The sequence below is a fragment of the Brassica rapa genome, chromosome A02 (genome assembly GCF_000309985.2).
Source record: "Brassica rapa cultivar Chiifu-401-42 chromosome A02, CAAS_Brap_v3.01, whole genome shotgun sequence".
NCBI classification, from domain to species: Eukaryota; Viridiplantae; Streptophyta; class Magnoliopsida; order Brassicales; family Brassicaceae; genus Brassica; species Brassica rapa.
This window is the reverse complement of record NC_024796.2, coordinates 12,836,547-12,853,949: the sequence shown is the minus strand read 5'-3', so window position 1 is coordinate 12,853,949 and position 17,403 is coordinate 12,836,547. Positions and strand designations below refer to the sequence as shown.

The following is a 17,403-nucleotide window of genomic DNA, read 5'->3' as shown; positions in this document are numbered from 1 at the left end:
TCACATATTTGAACTGCATGTGATTGGGAAAATTACATGTTTACCACTTTCATGCTACCACTTTTTATTTTTACCATCACTAATGAGACATTTTCAAAAATACATTCTTCATTAAGTGACAAAAGACTCTTATGTTCTTGTTATTTATATATATAATAAATTATTATTTAAATAAAAAATAAAAAATAAAAAATAAAAAATAAAAAATAAAAAATAAAAAATAAAAAATAAAAAATAAAAAAAAAATAAAAATAAAAAAATAAAAAAAATGAAAAATAAAAAATAAAAAATAAAAATAAAAAATAAAAATAAAAAATAAAAATAAAACTTTTTCAAATTCGAATTTTTTTATAAAACTTTTTTTTGAAATTTTTTTCAAATTTTTTTTTTATTTTTTTTTCAAATTTCTTTTTGAAAAACGAAAATTATGTTTGAAACTATTTTTTTTTTAATTTTTTATATATTTTTTAAGTATTTATATATTTATTAGAATCATAAATTTCACATTCCAAAAACCATATCCCACCCCTCAACTCTAAACCCTAAGTCTAGATTAGTTAACCCTAAGAGTATAATTGTATTTTACTCTTCATTAAAAGTGAGGGTAAAAATGGTTAGTGTAAACCTGAAAAGTGGTACTATGAATGTGGTATTTGTGGCAATTTCCTCATGTGATTCAACAATATTTAATTAATTAATAAAGTGGATCAGTTACTAGTTGAAATAAAATGGTGAATGAAGAAATATGTTGTGTGCGAAACGCATACGTGTGTCCTCCGTCTTTAGCCCGTCTTCCACTCAGAACCATAATCTTACACTATCATATGACTATGCATGATTAGCATACAAATTAAGTTACACTATCATATGACTATGCATGATTAGCATACAAATTAAGTTAACCTGAAGAAGCTTAAATTAACAGATTTTGTATTTAACAAGCTAAGTAGATAATCAATGTTAAACTACCAGAATTGCCAGTTAGTATATTTTTATTAAGAATCTTATTTCTGAAAAGGTTCACAGCTCAAATAGCTATCAAATGATTTATTATTATTTAATGAGTTTATATAGTCCACATTATTATGTATGTCAGTGTACTTAGTTATATAGACTACTAGGGTCGGCCCGCCCTACGGACGGGATATATTTTACTTGTATTCTAGGTTATTATTTTTTTGTATGATTTGTTGGTTTGTGTCTTTGGTTTCTTCCAAAAAAAAATGTATATGATAACAATTTTTATCTTTTAGAAAATTCTAGGTGAACATAGATTATACGTGATAAAATATATTTTGCTTGCCTTCATAGTTGGAGTGATCAGGATCCTTTATAGTTTCTTAAGATTTGGACCCTTGTCATAGCTGGACAAATCAGCTTATGATGTTGGTTAATCTGATTTTGGTAAAGTGCATACATGTCTAGGATCATCCTTGTTGTACCTCAACTTTCGTTAAATGCAATTCATAGATGACAAAAAAAAAGTATGACCAATGGCTTTCTGATTTTTTAATGGTAAGTATTTATGATTTGCAGTGTTCAAAATTTGAAATTTATTAATGGCTAACACGATATAATGGAAACGAATAGAATGAAAGGTGTGATTAGTGATTACCAGAGGTGAGATCGTGGGTGGGTTATGTTGGTTGGAGAAGTACAGAGACCTAGGGTAAATTAAGATAGGTTGGAGAAGTACAGAGACCTAGGGTAACCCACGAATTGATAGAGGTTGGATCCAAGCTACAACCTGAGAACAAAGAGAACCGATTTTTATAAGTTTTTAGAGTTTTTATGATGCAAACAGAAATAAATATGAAAACGAATGAGATGATGATGATAATGATAATAAAACAAGATAAATAAACAAAGGATAGGATGAAATCAAGCTGCTGGATGTGTATCACTCTCAGCTTGATTAGATGATGAACTGAAGTGGATTTGCGGAGGAAGGTTTGATTGAATCTCTCAGTCTGATGGAATGATGGATCGAAGTGATTGACTCTCTCAATCTGTGTACTGAGCTTGTTTGATTTGCACAAACAAACTAAACTCACGAAATCAATAAGACAACAAAGAATCTCTCTTTGAATCCTAAAGACCGATATTTTATACAAAGAACAACTTTGATAAAACTGAATAAACTTTTTATTAACTTGGTGATTAAGGGTTCCTCTTTACACTGGACGTCTAGGAGCTTATATAAGGCTCAGACACAAAGGTCCTAACGTTCTAAAATAAATAGAAAAGGAAACAAATCAAAACTAAGAAAGAAATCGAAAACTAGCCGTTGGAGCCTTTTGTGGGATTTTGGCTCCAAGTAAAGAATCTGATCTTTCTTGAACCTAGATGGTTTAAGGGGATAAGTAAGCTTCCTGGGAGCCTTCTTGACTGCTTGGAATGTGCTGAGGTCGTGCCTAAACTGAAGAGGAAAGAGCTGTTGGATATTAATGTCGGTTTGCTCCAAATAAGGCAGGTTTGAGTAAATGAGGATCCTCCTGATCCAATGGCTGCTGGTGCATGGTATTGAATTGTAGAACTCCTCTTGTCCGTGTATGATGTCTCCTGATTGGTTGAAATGATCTTCTGGTCGCCAATTTCTGGTTTGAAGCTGATTGAACCGGCTAGCTTCCAATTGAGGCAAGTGTAGAACTGGTTTGGCCGGTTTTGGAGATTGGATCATAACTTCATAATTCCGTGGCCATTTCTCTTGATATTGAGCTTTTTGGAAAGATGAGAGATCCCTCTTGAATCCTATGATGGGCTTTGGTTCAGGCCGCTTTTTCTTTGGACTTGAATCTGCTTCTAAAGTCGGGTACTCGCAGATGGACGGGCTGAGAAACCTCTGACTTGTAAAATTCATAACTTCTTGCTCCGTGAATATTTTGACCCAATTCCAATTGTCCTGGACTCCTTCTTGAGTGTAGAATCCATACAAATTATCCTCGTGATTTAAACCCTCCTGGTTTGTAAGATATGACATTTTTAGTGCATGTATGTCCTGGTTTTCATCTTGGCTGGTTGAGTAGGGCTTTGGGTTAACCTCTGGTTCAGTTGCTGATCTGACAACCACATCATCCCCTCCCTCTTGACAAGGTTTCGACCTCGAAACTGTATATTCTGCACCAAAATAGAGCAAGTCAGCTTTCATTCTCTTTTGAGATTCTAAAGCCTTACCTTGGTATTGTTTTGGTTTTGCTTCTTTAAGCAATATGGACTGCATTGTCTCTTGAACGATCTTCTGGTCCATCACAAGAGTCACGCCTGGTGGTTCTTCTTCTTTAAATTATTGCTCCTTAAGTCCTGTTACAACACCCTTTGACAAAGACAAGTGCATTATACAAGAATTTGGAACCAATAAATCAGATTGAATAAAACTATCACTTTTCAAAGATAAATCTGTTTTCTTTTCTAGTGATGTCTCTATTAATACTTGTTTACTTGGACAAACTACAGCAAAGTGTCCTCTTTTATGACATCTATAACATGTCTGATCTTTTAAATTTTTAGAGTTAGAAGACTTACATTGGCTTGTTGTCTCTTCTTTCTTTGGACTTGGAATCTCTTTATTACTTAAGTCATGGACAGCTTTTGATTCCAACAAGGATGTTGAGTTCGTGTCTTTCTGGACCTCAGGACCTGTCTTAACATTCTTGGACAAAGACAAGTGACTCATACCAGTGGGAGATGATTTATAAACAAATTTATCAAGTATAGGACTTACCTTGGCCTTTACTTGGACAATAACAGGTTCTGGCTTTTCTTTGGAAACATGAGTTAGATACCTCCTTGGGTATATCTTCGGATCTTAGAACTTGTGAGTTCTGGTGAAAATTCATCCCTCATGGCTTCCTTAAGATCTCTCCACGTTTTGATAGCTGGCTCCTTGTAAAACCATCTATCATCTTCTTCTTGTACCCACCATTTAAAGGCATTACCTCTTAGTTGATCAATGGCATAAGATAGTCTCTCTTCTTTCAGAATGTTGTTGTTGTGAAACCATTCATCAAGGTTCCTCTCCCAAAATAGGTAGCTTCTTCCTCCTGAAAATGTAAAGAATTCAATTTTATCAGCAAAAGATTTATGATCAAACCGAGAATTAGCAACATGAAGAGTATGGGTTTGAGAAGTTGGATGTTGATTGATCCTTGAAGGATCTGGTGGCTTGGGCTCGACATAGACAGCCTCTGGTGCATCTCCAAATATCCTTTCTCCTTGCTGTGGACGTTGGACTCGTGCCTTGTTTCTTTTCCTCAACTGAGAAATCCGATCATTGATCTCTTGAAAAGCTGTCAACTGTTGGTTCTGTTTGGCCATCTTACTTTGGCCGTGTGTTTTTCCTACCATGGCTTCCTGAAAACACTCTCAAAGATCAAGTGAAGGTATGGAAAATCCTGGTCAAATCAAAATAAGAACCAAAAATGCAAGCTAATTAAAATTAAACCGAAAAAATTACAATTATGAACCGAAATGAAATAAACTATGCTAAAATAATTTTTCTTTTGGTTTTCTCAATGCAAAAACGAAATGAATCAATACGGAATGACAATTAACACAAGTGAAAATAAAATATGGAAAGAAAACTAACACTTATATATTTTTTTTTGAATTTTCTTATGCAAGAAACAAATATGGAAATGCAGATTTTTTTTTTAAATGAATGCACAAAATCTAAATATGGCAAGTGGAGCTGGGTGAATGAATGCAAACAACTAGACAAGTATTTCAAAAGAATTTCGTGGTTCAAACTAGACAACTCCTTCTTCTTTAGTTTTCTTTTCTTAAGAACAACAATAACAATGCAAAAACTGTTTTTTTTTTAAATGAAAACAAATGCAAACAAATATGAATGATGCAAGGATAGAGTGACCTGATTCAGGAGCTTCAGCTCTGATACCAAAATGTTGTAGGCACAGGGGGGGTAACCCACAAATTGATAGAGGTTGGATCCAAGCTACAACCTGAGAACAAAGAGAACCGATTTTTATAAGTTTTTAGAGTTTTTATGATGCAACAGAAATAAATATGAAAACAAATGAGATGATGATGATAATGATAATAAAACAAGATAAATAAACAAAAGATAGGATAGAATCAATCTACTTGATGAGTATCACTCTCAGCTTGATTAGATGATGAACTGAAGTGGATTTGCGGAGGAAGGTTTGATTGAATCTCTCAATCTGATGGAATGATGGATCGAAGTGATTGACTCTCTCAATATGTGTACTGAGCTTGTTTGATTTGCACAAACAAACTAGACTCACGAAATCAATAAGACAACAAAGAATCTCTCTTTGAATCCTAAAGACCGATATTTTATACAAAGAACAACTTTGATAAAACTGAATAAACTTTTTATTAACTTGGTGATTAAGGGTTCCTCTTTAGACTGGACGTCTAGGAGCTTATATAAGTCTCAGAGACAAAGGTCCTAACGTTCTAAAATAAATAGAAAAGGAAACAAATCAAAACTAAGAAAGAAATCGAAAACTAGCCGTTGGAGTCTTTTGTGGGATTTTGGCTCCAAGTAAAGAATCTGATCTTTCTTGAACCTGGATGGTTTAAGGGGATAGGTAAGCTTCCTGGGAACCTTCTTGACTGCTTGGAATGTGCTGAGGTCGTGCCTAAACTGAAGAGGAAAGAGCTGTTTGATATTAATGTCGTTTTGCTCCAAATAAGGCAGGTTTGAGTAAATGAGGATCCTCCTGATCCAATGGCTGCTGGTGCATGGTATGGAATTGTAGAACTCCTCTTGGCCGTGTATGATGTCTCCTGATTGGTTGAAATGATCTTCTGGTCGCCAATTTCTGGTTTGAAGCTGATTGAACCGGCTAGCTTCCAATTGAGGCAAGTGTAGAACTGGTTTGGCCGGTTTTGGAGATTGGATCATAATTTCATAATTCCGTGGCCATTTCTCCTGATATTGAGCTTTTTGGAAATATGAGAGATCCCTCTTGAATCCTATGATGGGATTTGGTTCAGGCCGCTCCTTCTTTGGACTTGAATCTGCTTCTAAAGTCGGGTACTCGCAGATGGACGGGCTGAGAAACCTCTGACTTGTAAAATTCATAACTTCTTGCTCCGTGAATATTTTGACCCAATTCCAATTGACCTGGACTCCTTCTTGAGTGTAGAATCCATACAAATTATCCTCGTGATTTAAACCCTCTTGGTTTGTAAGATATGGTATTTTTAGTGCATGTATGTCCTGGTTTGCGTCTTGGCTGGTTGAGTAGGGCTTTGGGTTAACCTCTGGTTCAGTTGCTGATCTAATGACCACATCAAGTTGGGTCAGATGCATGATAGATTCCTACTTCACTCTAATCTTTTGTTCTCCTCTTCAAGCACTTCACAACACTCGTGGTGAAACTCATACTGGGTTTATATTGTAACATGCCACAGGAAATGATGGAGTTTTTTATAGAAGAAGTAAATAACACAGAGTTCTCAAGTCTGATAGTTAGCCATGTACATGATTTTTATTCTTTTTGGTCTCTCCATCTGACAAATCTCATTATAGCTCTGCAAAAGACTTGTGTTTCCTCATCATCCCTTTACTCTCTTCTTCTTATTATCTTAGTTGTTGTTCCATCTGATCAAACAGAGATGCCATGTATCATCAAACATGGAAAGAAATGACTACTCTTATTTTAGATCATATGAATGAATTTTCAGTAGACTTGATGTGCATTGTCTACAACACTTGAAAGCTTGAGACAAAATATGAAAAATAGTCAAACCCTTTATACAAAAGCATCGAAACATGTTTCAATCTTTTTACTCTCTCTGAATCTCCAACAATAATTAGAGTATTACAAATTTCAACACCTGAAATTACTTCAAATCAAATGTTCAAAAAAATGTATCTGGGACATGTCTTTTAGCCAGGAGATAGATAGATACAGTATTAGTAGAATAAGCACACAGTTGTGTTTTTAGTAAAGTAAGAATGGAAAAAAACAGAAGGCTTCGAGAGACAGATGATACCTTTCAACCTCTTCCTTTGGCATATCAATAATAAGCAGTCCATCATCACCATGTCGCAGATGAAATAATATTCCAAAAAAAATATGTAAAATACCAAGTAATATAAAACAAATATTGTAAGAAGCTTTAGACCACAAAAAAAATGTAAGAAGCAGAGTAACACAACCTTGGAAGATTTGAAGTTGGCATGATGGATTTCATCAGAAGAGGAACGACCAAGAGCAACCTACATCACTTTGTTCTGGCCAAGGAAGAAACAGAACCAATAAGAACCAAAATACAAATCAAAGACTGAATGTGACATATATTAAACTCTAATTACATTCAAGCAATAGCCATCAATTCATAATCACAGAAAAAAATAAAGAAATTGACCTTCCATTGTGTCTACACTGTTGTCTGAACTCCTTAATTTGATATTTCTCATGTTTTCAATAGAACTATATTTCACGACAGTCTCTCTGAATCTCTACCATTGATGGCGTCTACAAAAGAACACACAGCTTCCCAGCTTGCCGTCGTATAATCGCCTGAAACACGTGTGGAGAATAAAACCTCATCAACAAAAAGTATTGAAACTATCTCGCAAAGAATGAAATAAATGTTTGGATTGAAAAAGCTGGAAATTTTGAGATCATGTGCAGGATTATATTTTAGAACTACGATGAGCATGACTCATGAGTTTAAAGAATGGACAACATTAGTGTCTAGGCGGAGACTGTACTCCTCACCACGTTTCTTGCTTCCCAAAACCTGACCTGCACCGATACCATTGAAGAACAACATACATCCTTCAAATTAGAGAGTAGGATAGATGAGGTAGCCATTATACCCGGAAAAAAAAATTCTTTTGATATTAGAAATTGGGAGGATGATACTCAAAGGATGAAGCCTTACCTTTATATAGGTGGAGAATCACCGTATGGAAGAAGATTAGGATTCATTGAATGAGAGATCCTGGCTGTAGTGGGTAGGAAATAATTAATGACGTTGAATCAAAGCAACTTGTAACGGTTCTGTGGTGAAGAATCGATACCGTAACGACACAATCAGACATCGACACATAGATTACTCACGAAGTCTCCTCTCACACGACCTCTCAGTACCTCCATTGTTAGAACCGTAATCAGATTTCGGAGGAGTTGATGATCCCTAAATTCTGGGAGAAAGTGACGGCGAAAACTGGCCACGCTTTTGTTTCTTACTAATCCCATAACACATTAAACAAAGCCCACACATAATATAATCGTATAAGTTTAGCAGATAACCAAGAGAAGTCCAATATACCTGACTTAATGAAACGATCCGCTTATAAGAGGATGGGTCACGTGTCACGCTTATAAGAACAGACTTTTCTAGCTGGATCCTAGGTGGCAACACAGGAGAGAAGCAACATCTTTTTATATAATTGGATTTTTTGAGAAAAGTAGTGGATATAGACTTACTCATCAATTGGATTTATATATTAAATATTTTAATTTGTAATTAATTAATTGATACTCACCAATGTTCACATGCAATGCACATGAGTTCAGCTTTTTTTTTAATGTGAGATAGTGCATGCTTAGTCGTTGAAACTAAAATTGCAAAGTTAAATGAACAGCATTATCCGAATTTAAGCAAAATATGATCTTTGTGAATTGTAATACTTTGGAAAATGTGCATGTGCTAGTTGCTAGACGTTCATCCCTTATATATTAATTGAGGAACATTTGAAAAGATGTAACCTCAATTTTGTATTAATTAAAAGAGACCCCAATGCATAGGTGGCACTCAATTAGGTAGTCAATTACATTCAATTGAAAAATAAGTAGGTCCACATTCGTTTTTTATATGTTGTTAGATACATAAATTGGTCAAACTATATGATATAATGATATGATATGATATTTTCTTTCCTTAAATAAAACCTACGGAATTACCATAAATGACTAATATATATATGACAATTAATGAGTTTAATAATAAAGATTTGATAACAATGTATATCTCCTCCATCATTTTTTGTTTAATTTTATATTATTAAAATAAATTAAACAATCAAATTAGCTATAAAAATAAAATTTAGATTTTTTCGTATATGTTATATTTTGAATTTTTAAAAACGACAATAAATGACTAAAACTATTAAAATTATTATGTTAAAAATTAATGATCAATGGTTTAACATTTTTATTATAAGAAGATACACATGATTTTAAAACCATATGAGTAAAAAGTATTATTTAATAATAAAATAAATATATATATATATATATATATATTAAACACTATATACCATAAGATTACATAAATATTTTAATATTAAAACTTTCAATGAATTTTCAAGAACATTTATAAATTATAAACTTATTAAAGATTTCAGATTGAAAATTTTGTTATCGATGATTTAAATATTTTGTTATAAAACGATATGAACGATCATAGAACCGTATGATTATAAATTATTATTTAATAAATAACTATACAAAATATACTATTCCTAGAAAAATAGGTTGGTCCATCTTAACTTATATTACACTTTTTATTAAACTAACTATCGAATTGATAAATAACGTACCAAAAAATGTTTTGCACTTTCCTTAAATAAAAGCTACGAAATTACCTAATATGATTAACGTATATGTGAAAATTAATTATAATGAATAATAAATATTTGATAACAATTTTTGTATCTTAGTTCTTTTTTAAAATTTATATTATTAAAATATAATTAAAAATCACATTAAATATATAATAAAAACATTTAAAATTTTTCTTATATGTTATATTTTGAATTTTTCAAAACGTCTATAAATTATTAGAAATTTGAAGATCCTCACTCTGAAAATTTTGTGATCAATAGATTATTTTTTTGTCATAATAAGTTACAAATGATCATAAAATTGTATTAATATGAACTTTTATTTAATATTATAAGAAGATACACATTATTTTAAAACCATATGAGTAAAAAATATCATTTAATAATAAAACATATATATTTATATATATATATATATAGACTATACTATATACCATAAGATTACATAAATATTTTAATATTAAAACTTTCAATGAATTTTCAAAAATATTTATAAATTATAAACTTATTAAAGATTTCACATTGAAAATTTTGTTATCGATGATTTAAATATTCAGTTATAAAATGATATGAATGATCATAGAGCTGTATGATTATAAATTCTCATTTAATAAATGACTATATAAAATATACTATTCTTAGAAAAATAGGTTTGTCCATCTTAACTTACATTATATTTTTTATTAAACTAACTATCGAATTGATAAATAATCTACCAAAATATTTTTTTGCACTTTCCTTAATTAGAAGCTACGAAATTACGTAATATGATTAACGTATATATGAAAATTAATTATTATGAATAATAAATATTTGATAACAATTTTGGTATCTTAGTTCTTTTTTTTTTAATTTTATATTATTGAAAGATATTAAAAAATCACATTAAATATATAATAAAAACATTTATATTTTTTCTTATATGTTATATTTGAATTTTTCAAAACGTCTATATATTATTTAGAAATTTGAATATTCCCACTCTGAAAATTTTGTGATCAATAGATTATTTTTTTGTTATAATAAGTTACAAATGATCATAAAATATAACGCATATGAATTTTTATTTAATAAATATTCAAACTAAATAATATATATATATATATATATATATATAAACACTAATGATTTAAAGCAACAAGATTGGCTGATCAATTTAGTCGTCCAGTTGAAATCTTTCAAAAGTATGTGAATGACTAAAGTCAAAGTAAATATGGATTTAGAATAGTAGTTATATTTTACTAACCAAATACCGAAAAAACCGAACCGAACCAAAACCAACCCGATATCCGGATTGAACACCCGTAATCTAAATGAAGCCAAACTATTGTCTCATTCTCCAAAATATAATAAAAATAATAACTTAATCCCGCGCAAGGCGCGGGTCTTATCCTAGTATATAACTACTAGTATATTAATAATTGAGATATCAAGAAATCTATTAATAGTAAGTAGTTTTTTTTCGTTAGTTTAAACTTACAAAATGACATGTTTGAAATAATAAATTATCTATAAAAAGAAATAATAAATTATAACAGAATAAAATGTAAGGAAAATTTTGTAGTAAGATCATTAATTATTTACCTAACCACAATTCAACCAATAGAAAAATATAAGATATATTATCATTGGTCATACAAAATTAATTATTAATAAATGTTACATAGAAAACCGAAAACGACATATAATTTGGAATAAAAAAATTTCTATAAAACGACTTATATTGAAAAACGGAGGAAATATAAAATTTGCTCAACGTTTTAAAAGGAACAATAATACATGCCTAAATCCAACAAAGCTCCACATTTGAGGAAGAAACCTTGATCTTATTGCTGCATAACAAAGAGACAATAAATGGTTTAAGGTGATTTAAAAAAATAAAAATTCTCTCATATTATAAGGTCAAATACTAAAACAATATTATGTTTTTAATCTTACACTAGGTAATAACCTGCGCCATGCACGAAATGAAATTACTAATTTTTTTATTTCTTAAGATAAGAAGATATTAGGTTTGTTTAATCTTGATATCGGTCTAGTTTTAGATTAATTTTTATTTTTATTTTTAATCTATTAAAATATAACTACCATTCTAAATCAATATGTATTATGTTTATTTATCTGGTTAAAATGTTTGAGGTTTTTAGATTTTTCAATGATAACCAAAAACTATTATTATTTGTTTGGTTTCATGTTATATGAGTTTTTGACAATCCTGATGTTAAACCAATGGTTTCATATTATAATTTCTAAATGCATGAAAAATCAAATCAAATCAAATCTAGATAATAACTGAAGAAAAAAAAATTATTAAGACAAATCATTTCATTACAATTTGGTTAATGGTGAATGGATACATTACAAAAAAAAATATTTCAGCTTCCAAGAAAAGTACAATCCTCACTTGTAGTGAATATTTAGGGCATGTTTGTTTCACCAGAACAGAACACCAGAACAAATGAAGGCAGTTCTGTCTGAGGATTTCAAGGAACGCACAGAGGAAGCATACGACATCTATCTGCTACCGCCAGGCGAGGATCCTGAAGCGTGCCAATCATACCTCAGAATGAGGAACCGGGATGGAAAATACAATCTCATGTTTGAGGTTTGGTTAATACTCGTTCAGACTAGTGTTTTTTTTTTGTAAAATGTTAAAATATTATACCAATTTTCAAATTTGAGACAGAAGTTACAAAGATTACTAGTAGCGGAATACGGAATTAAACTAAACAACAACTACACGGGAAGGAAACAGCCTAAAACCAAAGGCGAACAAAGCGGAGAAGGCAGCTAAGCAGCGAGACGGGCTTGGACCAAAGAGCCGAGCCTAGTCGAGGCAGAGAACCGGGCACCGCGAGCTACCGGAGAGACAGGCGCCCTCAAACCTTGAAACAACGGCTCCTACAGCTTCCGAAAAGACTACCCAAACCTGAAACGCCCAGAGAATCCAAACACGAAGCACACCCAAAACATCCGACAGATAATACCTCCGACGGCACGAGAGAGAACCTCCTAGCGGCGATGTCGTCGTTCGGAAGGACAGCCTGAAGATTGCCGCCTCCAGTCCGCCCCACCGTGACCGTGTGCACCCTTTGAACCGAGAACCCGTATAGAGAAAACGGACCGCCGAGAAACTAACCCTCCGGAAGCAAACCGCAGAAGAACGAGCAGCTCGATTGACTAACTGCCGCACGGCCGAACCAGCAAGGTCCTAACCCAAAGTAAGAGCTAAGAACCCGACCGCAAACCTTATTTGAGAGTGAAATGCCGAGCAGCACCTCGGACACAGCTAGGAGGACACACCGGTAAAACCGGAGCCACTGCAAAGGTCACAGCGAGAAAGAAGAACAGGCTCCCACGCGCCGCCACACGCGCCGCCATGCCTACGCGCTCCCACCGAGAAGCCGGGGTCGGAGACCAACACCGACGACCCGCACGCGTCCACTTGAGATCATAAGTAGAAGGAGGAAACCAGGGACTTGAGACGCGCGAGTACTCAAGCCCAACAAACCACTGACCCGCCGGACTCCACCACCGCGCAACCAACGGAGGAGCACACCAAGTACAAATCGGGATTCACAGGACCGCTACAGACCACCACTCAACCGAGGCTCATCCAAGCGGGAAAACCAGATCTGGCTAGAGCCTCACCCAAGCCGAGAAACCCGAGTCGCGGAGGTGCCGACGCCGTCCTCAAGCGCAGCGACGCTCCACAACCGGACTTCGGAGGCGGGAAGGCTCCAGATCTATACCAGATGAGAGCTTTGACGGACCTCAGCAGCCGTAGAACGTCGAGGACCGACGGAGAGGGAGAGACGGAGAAGCAAGAAAAACGAGAGGCCCGGCGGTCACCTAAGAGGCGCGGCGACCGCCGGAAACGGGAGAGGCGGCGACGGCTGACCTAAAAGAGTAGAGAGAGGTTAGAGAATTTCAATCTCCAAAAAGGTGTTTTCTCCTATCTTTCTTATTCAGACTAGTGTTCTTATGTATAAACACTCATATCAGATTAAGAACAGATGGGTAGAATAGGATGAATGCTTACCGTTGACTGTATTGCTTTCAGGAGTGGGTTACAGATCGTCCATTTATTATATCACCCAGAATAACTTTTGAAGTCAGCGTTCGACTTCTGGGAGGATTAATGGCATTGGGTTATACCATTGCAACAATCTTGAAGAGAAAAAGTCATATCTTTGATGATGAGAAGGTTATTGTGAAGACTGATTGGTTGGAACAACTGAACCGGACATACGTTCAGGTAGTGTCTGCTTCTCTCTTTTTCTCTGTAAAAGCTTATGCTGTCTTTAAGGTGGTCTTTTTGTCCATTTCTGTTATGAAGGTACAAGGTAGAGACCGTTCCTTCGTCGAAAATGTGGCCAACGAACTCGGATTGGAAGGTTCATATTGTCCACATACATATATTGAACAGATACAGCTGGAGAGGCTTGTGAATGATGTTATGGTATGAGTTGTGATTTATTTGATTGTGTCATGATGGTAGTTTGATACGTTCGGGCGTTTTGGTCATGTTTCAGGCTTTGCCAGATGACTTGAAGACAAAACTCAGCTTAGATGATGATACAGTTTCTAGCCCTAAAGAAGCCCTCTCAAGAGCGTCTGCTGATAGTAAAATGAAATATCTTCACGGTTAACCTCTAATGCCTTCTCCTTGATTGGCTTATTTTGAGAAAGTGACGGGATCTAAGAATAAAGACAACATATGTTACGTCAGGGAATCTTCTGACTTGTGTATTGATGCACATTTTAACAGCGGTGTGTCAAAGTCATACACAAATCAAAGACACAAAGTCTTACCTAACCAATCTAAATAATAATAACAAAAATTTTAATATACCCAAATAAATAGATTAGACATTACATATATATCTAAAAACACATTTCTAACTAAAAGAACTTAATATTATTTCTAATAAATAATACATATAAATGTCAAAATAATATCTATCCTATACTAAAAGGAACTAATAAAGCCTTCTAAAGCTGTCCATGTCACTTATTAAATTTAGCCAATCAGAACATTTCAATTAAAACTTTGGGCTTTTGTTTCTAATGTATCTATATTAAGTGAAAAATGCCCAACGACAGTGGGTCAAAAGAGTGTTATTAGCCCAGTTCGAATAAAAAGCAATTAGCCCAATTCAAAAAGAGCTTCCAACCCTACTATGGATCCACGCCGTCTCTTCTCCTCCCCCACTTCGTCTTCTCCGCTTGAAACCTTCTCGGCTGAGTTCTCATCGATTCACTTTCACACATTCAATTTTCGACTCCCGATGCTGTCGGGTATCTCGCCGGAGATCAAGTTCGACGACAAGTTTAAAGCTTTGAGGCTGGAGAGGAGAGTAATCGAAGTGGGTATTGGTCCTTTGATGAGATTATCGGATAAGTCGATGAATGTGAGATTCGAGTGGAAGGATTTTGGGATGTTCCCGGAGAGATTGGCGTGGGAGATGGTGAGGGAGACGATGTCGTGCATGTTCCCGAGGATGACGAATAGCCCCGAGGTGGAGACAGGGACGGAGGAGACAGTGATGTCGGTGAGGTTGACGAGGCGAGCGAGGGAGAGTCCCGAGAGGCGGGGGAAGGAGGAGACGGCGGAGAAGGAGTGGAGCGAGTCCGGGAGGTGAGGGGGAGCGGAGAGGGAAGGGCAGTTGTGGAAAGAGAGGGAAGTGAGGGAGGGGGAAAGGGCTTTGAGGGCTGTGGAGGAGATGGAGAGATCGGAGGAGCAGTTTGTGAAGGAGAGGGAGGTGACGAGGCGGAATGGGGAGCCGGTGTCGCAGGTTACGACGGTGGTGGGGGGTTTTTTGGAGGAGGAGGGGTGGTGGTGGTCGCAGGGGTTCTTGAGGGTGGGGATGTTGAGGGATTCGAAGGCTTTGAGCTGCTTTGGGTCGAGTGGGGAGGTGGAGGATGTGCGAGGGGGAGTGGGGGAGGTGCGTGGGACGGGGGAGATGGTTGGAGATGGGGTTGGGGAGAGGGAAAGGAGCGGCGTAGATAGTGGCTGAGAAGAGGAGTAACGGTAACGGAAGTAAAGGCTAAGTCTTGGTGTAGAAGACATGTAATGGAATAATACCAGTCTTTGTGAAAATGGGGGTTTTTACGTAGTCTTTGTGAAAATGGAATAATACCAGTCAATGGTGCGAAAGAACTTGCTCATGAGATCATGCAGAGAAGGTAAGAAGACAATCTAGACTGATAATATAGATTTTCACGTAAAAGCAGCAGAATCTATCAATTAACCACAAGAATAATCTCATTTCCAAATATTTTAAAAAACTAAAATAAAAGAATTAACAGAAGTATTGAATAGCATAAATTAAGGTCTTATAGAACAAGTCAAACCCAAGAGAGTAAATGTTATTTTCTTCCAATAACGTAAAAAAAAATATTCTCATATCTTAACCATTAACATCCTTCTTCAACCTTCTTCCGAGAGAATTAAATTTCCAAGGTTTCGTCATAAGAAAAAGTGGAAAGACACTATTTCTAAAAACACTACAGAAAAACCTAGCTTTCTGTTTCATATCACCAAAATCAATAGTGAAATCACCATAGGAACTATCTACCAAGCTCTAACCAAAGCACTACTCCAAAAGACTACGCAAGTATAAGAAATTCTTTTACAAGCCAAAAGAATACAAATCTTAATATGGCTCTCTATCTGACAATTGGTTTTCTTCTAAGGTCCAGATATGAAAGGAATGGATAACCCACCTCCTACACCCCCTTTGGAAACTGCAGGTACGTAGTATTATATAGAAAAATATAATAATCTCCACCCACATGATCTTTCTTTTATATTGAGCCTGACATATGTATAGAGTAATGTCTTTTGTAATGGAATTGAAAATAATTCATATATTTTTAATAACCAAACTTAATGTCACCCTCACAAAAAATTATAATACAAATGGCTTTCACCCAATTTTTTGTCTCCTCAGATATTATAAAATTTTAACTCATTCGAATTACTAAAATAGGGATCAAATGGCTGAAGAGTATAGCTGGTGAATTCTTCTTATAACAAATTGCTGACAGAATTCGTAAGTAAATAATAATAATTGAATCTTCCAATTTCGAATGATAAGTCGTATTGTTCTAAAAAAATTCAAAAGCCTTGCAAAACTTAAGATCAAAAGTCTTGAAGGAACGTAAATTGGAAATTCCTGAAAACACAACAACCATATAATCGATGAAAATATTTTTTAAATACATAACTCATATATCGTTTTGATAACCTAATAAAATAGAAAATAAAATATATTGTAGTATAATTACATACAAACTACAAAATTAAGAATTTCACTATAGATGGGATGAAGCTGCTCTCGACAAATCTGATAAAACTAAAGAAGGTTAGTAATCAATTTTTGAAAAATCATAGATTGTTTTTTTCATTGAATTATTTGTATGCTATACCAAGAATCATATTTTAGTATTTGTTTTAACTACATATAATTGAATTAACTAAATATAAATTAACTAAACTTAAAATAAAAATAGATTTGTTTTCTGAAATTATTTTAAGAATATATATGTATATATCTAAAATCTTAGACTTAGATAGATTTTTCTATCTATCTATTTTGGTTACTTATAATAAATAAATTTGTATAAATAATTGTATAGTTATCAAAAATTAAAACTAATTTTTTAAAATTGTTGATATATAAAATACTAAAGATTTAACGATTAAGTATTTATTTAAGTATAGAATTTTTTTTTTAAGTTTTGTTATGAAGTTGTATAATTATATTAAAACAAAACAATATTTCGAAATTGATTATCATATTCGAATATATTTATTTTAGTGATGA

The 17,403-nt window shown here is 34.0% G+C and overlaps 4 protein-coding genes across 12 annotated transcripts; 1 reads left to right on the top strand and 3 right to left on the bottom strand.

Annotated features, from left to right (window-relative positions):
- Window positions 1-877: 877 nt before the first annotated feature.
- LOC103832998 lies at window positions 878-8,873 on the bottom strand. 9 transcript variants are annotated; one of them, XM_033283159.1, is made up of 5 exons: window positions 8,024-8,873; window positions 7,885-7,948; window positions 7,687-7,745; window positions 6,988-7,517; window positions 878-6,592 (listed from the first exon to the last, which is right to left on the bottom strand). In XM_033283159.1, exon 5 carries the CDS (start codon window positions 3,245-3,247, stop codon window positions 2,222-2,224), a length of 1,026 nt encoding a protein of 341 aa, XP_033139050.1. In that variant the 5' UTR covers window positions 3,248-6,592; window positions 6,988-7,517; window positions 7,687-7,745; window positions 7,885-7,948; window positions 8,024-8,873; the 3' UTR covers window positions 878-2,221. The 9 variants fall into 9 exon arrangements, with proteins under 9 accessions (XP_033139050.1, XP_033139047.1, XP_033139053.1 ...); XM_033283156.1 differs by having other exon boundaries at window positions 7,885-8,873; XM_033283162.1 differs by having other exon boundaries at window positions 7,719-7,745; window positions 7,885-8,873.
- On the bottom strand, window positions 3,775-4,314 carry LOC117131948. The gene has a single exon (XM_033285191.1). It carries the CDS (start codon window positions 4,312-4,314, stop codon window positions 3,775-3,777), a length of 540 nt encoding a protein of 179 aa, XP_033141082.1.
- A 3,124-nt stretch (window positions 8,874-11,997) lies between the features above and the next one.
- LOC108870772 (inorganic pyrophosphatase TTM1) lies at window positions 11,998-14,729 on the top strand. Its single transcript, XM_033283186.1, has 4 exons — window positions 11,998-12,176; window positions 13,635-13,829; window positions 13,911-14,033; window positions 14,107-14,729. The coding sequence occupies exons 1-4, from the start codon at window positions 12,030-12,032 to the stop codon at window positions 14,221-14,223; spliced, it is 582 nt and encodes a 193-aa protein (XP_033139077.1). The 5' UTR covers window positions 11,998-12,029; the 3' UTR covers window positions 14,224-14,729.
- Window positions 14,730-14,837: 108 nt separating this feature from the next.
- On the bottom strand, window positions 14,838-15,644 carry LOC103853403 (receptor-like protein 51). The gene has a single exon (XM_018656371.2). The coding sequence runs from the start codon at window positions 15,642-15,644 to the stop codon at window positions 14,838-14,840; it is 807 nt and encodes a 268-aa protein (XP_018511887.1).
- Window positions 15,645-17,403: the final 1,759 nt, after the last annotated feature.

What these genes read in the sequence shown, in the direction of transcription:
- LOC103832998 (XM_033283143.1), bottom strand. Translation starts at nt 3,247, where the DNA reads ATGGACCAGAAGATCGTTCAAGAGACAATGCAGTCCATATTGCTTAAA.
- LOC117131948 (XM_033285191.1), bottom strand. Translation starts at nt 4,314, where the DNA reads ATGGCCAAACAGAACCAACAGTTGACAGCTTTTCAAGAGATCAATGAT.
- LOC103853403 (XM_018656371.2), bottom strand. Translation starts at nt 15,644, where the DNA reads ATGTCTTCTACACCAAGACTTAGCCTTTACTTCCGTTACCGTTACTCC.
- LOC108870772 (XM_033283186.1), top strand. Translation starts at nt 12,030, where the DNA reads ATGAAGGCAGTTCTGTCTGAGGATTTCAAGGAACGCACAGAGGAAGCA. An exon ending in AATACAATCTCATGTTTGAG is followed by an intron (nt 12,177 to 13,634) that starts GTTTGGTTAATA and finishes TATTGCTTTCAG; the next exon opens with GAGTGGGTTACAGATCGTCC. An exon ending in TGAACCGGACATACGTTCAG is followed by an intron (nt 13,830 to 13,910) that starts GTAGTGTCTGCT and finishes TCTGTTATGAAG; the next exon opens with GTACAAGGTAGAGACCGTTC.